The sequence below is a fragment of the Piliocolobus tephrosceles genome, chromosome 10, assembly GCF_002776525.5.
Source record: "Piliocolobus tephrosceles isolate RC106 chromosome 10, ASM277652v3, whole genome shotgun sequence".
NCBI classification, from domain to species: domain Eukaryota; kingdom Metazoa; phylum Chordata; class Mammalia; order Primates; family Cercopithecidae; genus Piliocolobus; species Piliocolobus tephrosceles.
This window is the reverse complement of record NC_045443.1, coordinates 48446589-48453721: the sequence shown is the minus strand read 5'-3', so window position 1 is coordinate 48453721 and position 7133 is coordinate 48446589. Positions and strand designations below refer to the sequence as shown.

Genomic DNA, 7133 nt, shown 5'->3' with positions numbered 1-7133 from the left:
CGGAAAAAAATAAAATAAAATAAATAAACATACCCTGGGAGATGAGTTGGTTCAAGCCTCCATCCTGGCAAGGGCCAGAATTTCCTAGAATCCCTTCTATGTATATACAGAAGGAACCAGGAAAAATCAACCTACCGCCTTTCCCAGTGTATCCTCTGAATCAAGCCAAGAGTTGTTGTTCACTTTGGAATTAAGCTACATCTCCTTTGAAGTCTTAATGTATTGCCTCCATTGTCTAAGCGCGAACCCAACCAAGTTAAGATTAAGAGCTGAGGAATCTGGCCAGGTGCAGTCGCTTATTGCCTATAATCCCAATACTATGGGAGGCCGAGGCAGGCGCATCACTTGAGGTCAGGAGTTTGAGACCAGCCTGGCCAATGCAGTGATGCCCTGTCACTACTAAAAATACAGAAATGAACCAGGTGTTGTAGCAGGTTGCCTGTAATCCCAGCTACTCAGGAGGCTGAGAATCACTTGAACCTGGGAGGTAGAGGGTGCAGCGAGCCGAGGTTGCGCCACTGCACTCCAGCCTGGGTGACAGAGGGAGACTCTATCTCAAAAATAACTAAATAAATAAATAAGCTGAGGAATCTATCTTGACAGCCTAGATTCTATGAGTTTTCAGTATTTCTCCACACAGAACATTGGAGAAACTGAAGGTCATCCTCAACATATACAAATTGCTATACCAGAACCTTTTCTTCAAGCCAAACTTTAGAGCAAGTTAGGAGAATCAATAGTTCCTCATTTCTTTTTTTTTTTTTTTTTTTTGAGACAGAGTCTCGCTGTGTCACCCAGGCTGGAGTGCAGTGGCGCGATCTCGGCTCACTACAAGCTCCGCCTCCCGGGTTCACACCATTCTCCTGCCTCAGCCTCCGAGTAGCTGGGACTACAGGCGCCCGCCACCACACCCAGCTAATTTTTTGTATTTTTAGTAGAGACGGGGTTTCACCGTGTTAGCCAGGATGGTCTCGATCTCCTGACCTCGTGATCCGCCCGCCTCGGCCTCCCAAAGTGCTGGGATTACAGGCTTGAGCCCCGTGCCCGGCCAATAGTTCCTCATTTCTAAGTTTAGGTCCTAAATTCCAAAATTTGGAAGAGGTTAGGGAGTAAAATGATGAAAAGTTGAACATCTGGAATGGAATTCATGAAAATGGTCAAGTCTTAGGCTTGTACTCCTGCCTTTATTTCAAAGTGTCATCAAAGGAAACACAGCAGCAGCAGCACCTAGCTGAATTCTAGATGGGATATAAATAAAATATATATAGAAGAAATCTAAAAACAAGCTAAGTAAAGAATCCTTGCAGTGAGGTGTAATGCAACTTCATCACTTTATTCAAATCTTCAAAATAGTCTTTATTCTACATTTTTAGTATAAAAATTCCACAAGTTAAGTGCACCACAGTGTAGAGAGAGACATACAACGCTGAACTTCCATAACAGTCAATGGTACAGTCAAACATCACATGTACAGAACACACAATTTAGATGAACTGAAATTATAAGATAAAATAAAATAAAATCCAATTTCAGAAAACAAAAATCAAAACATTAAGGATCCCTGAAATATTCTTAACCCTAATAAAATTTCACTGGACTCAAGTCATTTTGTAGTGAGACATTCACAATATGACCCTATTAACCCAGTCTAGGAATTCTGGGGAGCCGAATGAGTGGCTGCATCAGACACTCTGACAAAAAATGGTAACCAATTTTTGATATGAAAACTCCTCTTAATTTGGCTCTTAACACATCAATCAAGCTTTTGAAATGCATCCTCCTCCTTGCCCCTCATATTTTAAACCAACTGTTGTTCACAGTACACTTTACACGATATCTTTGTTCAAACATAGCTCAGTTTTTCTGGCACCAAAGCAAATTTGGGTTAGGTTCGTGTATGCAGAGACAACCTATGAGAAGGGCCCATAAGGCACCCTCCACTTTTGCCTGAGGAGATACGAAAGCAGAAGTAATGGGATCTGTGCTTGGGGCACAGAGAGGGTTTCAGAGGATCCTTGTGAAACACTAGTTAAAAGATGACGAGTGGGGAGAAGTGCGAGGAAAGAAGGAAATTAGTCTGACTGGCTTTCTGTCCTGCACCATTGATTCAATGGAGACTGGTGGGAGGAAATGGAAGACTAGGGTTGGAGATGGGATGGGTGGGGCAAGGGATGGAAAGGAAAAGGCAGACAACTAATGCGTTCAATTTATAACAAGTAATATAAATCAAAGACTTAAAGGAGATTAAAGACCAATCAGAATAATTTGGCAACTTTAATTCTTAGGAAGATCAAAGTTCCCTCCAAACCTAATTTGATGTTTTATTACTAAAAGCAAAGACCAGTATGGTACAGTATTACTCCAGAGAAATTATAGGAAAATCCTTAGGGCGGCTTCACCCACATTCATTTTATGAATGGATACCTCCCCTACCTCAAAATGCTTTAGGGAGGTACTGCTACCATTACATGGTTCCTTATTAAATTTGAAAAGTGCCTGAAAGATTGGGCACCAGAAAGACACCCCAACAACATGTGTCTAAACTGCAACTTCAGGTTAATATGACTAAAGCAGTTACATTGTGAGAAGTGCTGAAGGTATGTGATGTCTTTCCCGGCACAAAGGTGGCCTTGGTTCCTCACCAGATGGTGTAGCCACCATCTGAACCACCCATGAAGAAGTTCCCCTTCCGCTGAGTTACGAGGACGTTGGCTCCCTGCATGACTGCAAGCTGAGCAGCATTGGGAGGGCATCCAGGAGGTGGAGGCTGAAAGGAAAGGATATAATAGAATGGGCACAGGGTGGCTAATATAAGCGAAGGGGACATAGGGGAAGGAGAAGCCTGTTAGGATGAGGCAATGTGCTAACCAGCTGCATTTTAAGGAGCTAGTTCCACCATGAATTTGAGTTCTAAAGTAGGTCTATACTTCACATGAACCCAAAGATACAAAGAGAAAAGGGAGCCTACCACTCATTCAAAGGGTTCCAGCTCTAAGAGGAAGCCTATGGCTAGCTTCTGCACATGAACAGGCCAGACCAACAGTCATTTGGAGGGTAGGGAACCACTGCCCTATTCACATCCCCAAAACAGGGACAGGGTGCCAGTCCATGGATGAATCCCACATGCTCCCTACATCGTTTTTAATTTTTTTTTTTTTTTTTTAATTTTTTTGAGACAGAGTCTCGCTCTTGTTGCCCAGGCTGGAGTGCAATGGTGGGATCTGGGTTCACTGCAACCTCCGCCTCCCAGGTTCAAGTGATTCTCCTGTCTTAGCCTCCCAAGTAGCTGGGATTACAGGCGCCTGCCACCATGCCCAGCTCGTTTTTGTAGTTATAGTAGAGTTGGGGTTTCACCATGTTGGCCAGCCTGGTCGCGAACTCCTGACCTCAGGTGAGCCACCGCACCCGGCCCTTACATAGTTTTTGAAGAAACTACTGGATAACTGAAGGCTCACTAATGACACATATTCGCCTCATCTCTAGCATGTAGTTACGGAGTAGTCATTTGGGCTCTACATCCCATGCACTGGGGAATTAAGTAGGAAAAAATGATAACATTGTTAGCATCTATCTAAAAGCTACTTACTAGGGATTATACATTCTACTTTTTTAATCATCCGGGTTCCTAGTAAAAACACCATGCTGATGGCAAATATTGAGTAAATGCTTATGGAATGAATAAGAAGCATTACTAGACGAGTTCAGTGTACCAAAATGAACTGGAAAAGCAGCAAGCAGGACTCGACAGACATGAAAACAAAAGAATCAGGTTAACTCAGTCCCCAGTGAGATGCTATTCACTTGCCACAGTTCTGCCCCCTCAAACACTTTCTGATGAGGTCATACTCACAGGAATGTTGCCAGCAGTAGCCCCAGCTCCAAATCTGGCACCTGCATCATACCCTCCTTCCACCAGCACTGTGGAGCCAGGTGGATAGATGGGACTGACTGGATAATAAGCCATGGGGATTGTGGAACCTAAAGGCCCAACAGCCACAGACTGGGCCATGGGAAGATACAGAGAGGCTCCAGGAAATGCGGCTGACATGGTGGGGACTGTGGCAGCCCCTGGGTGCACAAAACTCGGACGATAGAGCTAGAAAAGGCAGAAGAGAAGGCAAAATGTTACTTGATTACATTCCTATTAGAGATCTCTTTAATAAGCCAATTCTTAATTCTCCTTGTGCAGGTTATACTTTTTGTAAGATCATACAAGTTGCCTTTCCACTGGCCTTCAATATTCTCCTGGATCACTTCCTGCTATAGCTAATGTTGGGCTCACAGAACGCAAATTCATCTTCTGCACCTCAGCCTGTGCCAAATAACACAAAATCATCAAATAATGTACTTTCAACTCCGACAAAAACTGCCAAATTATACAGTGTTTTAGATTATTCATGTGAGCATTTGTGAAGAGTAAACATGTAAAGTCAGACGTAGCTAAGGACTAAAGGACCACTCTAAGAGTATTCTCAGCTAGGTCAAGTCTGGCAAACTGGAAGCACCTCTGAGTAGGCAGGTGGAGCATCAGTATAGGGTGGAGCCTGAGGAAGATGCAAGGTCTGAGGGTATACTGGATTCCCAGGAGGCTGCACAGGGTAGGTTGGCTGTGTTGGATATTGACCTGAAAGACAAGAAAAAAATGCAAGTTGCCTACTACACAGAGCTACCAAAATGAGAGAGGTCATACCGGGTAGCTAACTTAGTGGGAGCAAGCAGAAGGGGATTTGCAAATAGTCTGCCTCAGAGGGCCTGATTCCTGGAACTAAGAAAATATGCATTGTCTTTGCACCCTTAAAATGGAAGGTGCTGGATTCTGACGGGACAGGAAAGGCACTGCTCACTGCTCCTACTAACACAGGAGTAAGGGATTAAGTCTAGCTGGGCACAAGTTCCCTCTGGAATGCAGGACAGGTCTGGGGTTCTGGCCTGCTGCTGTTCTGGCTTATCAAGGGTGCCTCTGCTTTAGGTAGTCTCCACAGCCTGTCTACAACCAGCCCAGACTTCGTGGCTAACAGTTCTGATTTTCCTTACAGAATTACTATTCAAGGTCGACTTCCAAACAAAGGGTGTGAATGATGGAAGTGAACCGTGAGACCGGGAAAAGGGTGCAGGGCTGAGGGCTGAGGAGGAATGTCCTCATTGGAAAAGCGGGGGATCATGTTTGGGTTTTTGTTTGTTTTGAGACGGAGTTTCGCTCTGTCACCCAGGCTGGATTGCAGTGGCGCTATCTCCGCTCACTGCAACCTCCGCCTCCTGGGTTCAAGCAATTTTCCTACCTCAGCCTCCGGAGTAGCTGGGATTACAGGCGCCCGCCACCACGCCCAGCTAATTTTTGCATTCTTAATAGACTCGGGGGTTCACCACGTTGGCCAGGCTGGTCTCGAACTCCTGACCTCAGGTGATCCGCCCGCCTCGGCCCCCCAAAGTGCTGGGATTACAGGCGTGAGCCACCGCGCCCGGCCTGTTCTTTTTTTTTCTCTATTCCTTCCCCCGCCCTCCACCCCCACCCTATTCCTGGGTTGTAGGAATCATACTCTGACAGACACACTGGTACAACCACAGAGAAGGGGATAAGTTCTGATACCGCCAGCGAAGGGCGAGGGGGTGCGAAGGGAAGGAGAAAACAGACCTCGCAGGCCCCTGCCCACGCGCCTACTCCAGCAACTCACTAGTTAAGTTCGGGCCCTGCCGGGGGTTCCGGAGCGCGGCGCCCCGCCTCCTCCGGCTCTCCATTGGCGTACGCGAATGCCTGCGCTAGCGCTCTATTTGCTCCTGCGGATGCCCATCATGTCAAGCCCCCCCACCACCCGAGCCCGCAGCTCCAAACTGCGCCACAGAGTTTACGGAGGAAAGGGCCTGGAGGCAGCAAGCAGCCGTAATTTGGGGATGACGAAGGCGTCAGGCGCAGCGCCGTGGACTGCAGCTGGCCAAGGAGCGCGACGCAGCCCACCCCAAACCTGGTGTTTGGTGACCCTGGGCTCCGGACCCGCTCACTCTGGGCCAGCAGTACTCCCCCCGACGGCCTCTGCCACCCTTGGTCCTTGCCTTTGCTGTTCATGGTGGCTGCGGGTCCGGTTCGTCTGGGCGTCGCGGACGGTTATTTTTTTCGTCCTCTTCCTGTTCGGAGCTACTTCCGTGTCACGTGATGTTCCGTCCGCCTAGCGTCACCCGACGCCCGAGTGGCACTGCCGCCGGAAACTCCGCCTCTGCGCCCGGCCTCCAGTTGGTCGCGGGAGGGTCGGCGCGGTCCCGCCCACTCGCCTTGGCCCCACCCCCTGCTCGTTCCCGTCCTCCACCCCCTACCGGTGTCCCTCAGCTGGAGAAAAAGCAAACGCAGGTATTGTCTCGATTCAGGATCTTTTCTCTGTTGGACGCTGGGCGGCAGAACGATGCAAGCATTCCCCAGAACCTTTCTCTGCCTACACGCATTCACTCAAGGTCACCTCACCTTGGCAACCTTCCACGAGGGGCTTATATTTCTGGAAATTTGTCGCACTGCCTGAAATCGGCTCCTCACACCTTAGTTTATCATGCGTCCCTCCCCACCAAGCCCAACTTAAGCTTCAGCTCCGTTAAAATTTATTTTGCCACTCTAGCTCACATGTATCCTTTCCTGGATGAGACCTGCACTGGAATCTTCGCCGTCCTGTCTGCTCCAGGACAGGCTGTCGGCATGTTCTCGTGTTCGTTTCTTTTTCTCACGTACAGGAAGGGGTTATGTTTTCCGTGTTCGCAACAGCTGGCACTGAAACTGACATACCTGCAGTCCCCATGGAGTTCTTGTGGCCCTGCCCTTTTTTAGCACCTGTTACAGGTGACCTGTATGGCACCTCTATTTTTCTCTACGTATGGCTTTGCTTTCTAACTTAATTACCCGTAAGGGCAAAGATGGCATCCTTTAGGGCAGCGATTAAGTGTCTTTCTTTTCTTTTTTTTGAGACAGTGTCGCTCTTGCCCAGGCTAGGGTGCAGCGGCGCGATCTCACCACAACCTCTGCCTCCTGGGTTCAAGCAATTCTCCTGCCTCAGCTTCCTGAGTAGCTGGGACTACAGGCGCACGCCACCATCCCGGGCTAATTTTTGTATTTTAGTAGGGGTCTCACAATGTTGGCCAGGCTGGTTTTCTTTCTT

General features: G+C 47.8%; 1 protein-coding gene across 2 annotated transcripts; it reads right to left on the bottom strand.

Moving 5' to 3' along the window:
- Nucleotides 1-1307: 1307 nt before the first annotated feature.
- On the bottom strand, nucleotides 1308-6258 carry DAZAP2 (DAZ associated protein 2). Of its 2 annotated transcripts, none has more exons than XM_023211090.2 (4): nucleotides 6049-6258; nucleotides 4506-4624; nucleotides 3851-4096; nucleotides 1308-2767 (listed from the first exon to the last, which is right to left on the bottom strand). In XM_023211090.2, the coding sequence occupies exons 1-4, from the start codon at nucleotides 6059-6061 to the stop codon at nucleotides 2639-2641; spliced, it is 507 nt and encodes a 168-aa protein (XP_023066858.1). In that variant the 5' UTR covers nucleotides 6062-6258; the 3' UTR covers nucleotides 1308-2638. The 2 variants fall into 2 exon arrangements, with proteins under 2 accessions (XP_023066858.1, XP_023066859.1); XM_023211091.2 differs by having other exon boundaries at nucleotides 3928-4096; nucleotides 6049-6196.
- Between the last annotated feature and the right edge of the window lie 875 nt (nucleotides 6259-7133).

Excerpts from the sequence above, each read along its gene's own strand:
- DAZAP2 (XM_023211091.2), bottom strand. Across the intron at positions 4,097-4,505 it reads CTCCACCTGCCTACTCAGAG|CTCTATCGTCCGAGTTTTGT; the intron begins GTGCTTCCAGTT and ends TGCCTTTTCTAG. Across the intron at positions 2,768-3,927 it reads CAGTCCCATCTATCCACCTG|CCTCCACCTCCTGGATGCCC; the intron begins GCTCCACAGTGC and ends CTTTCCTTTCAG.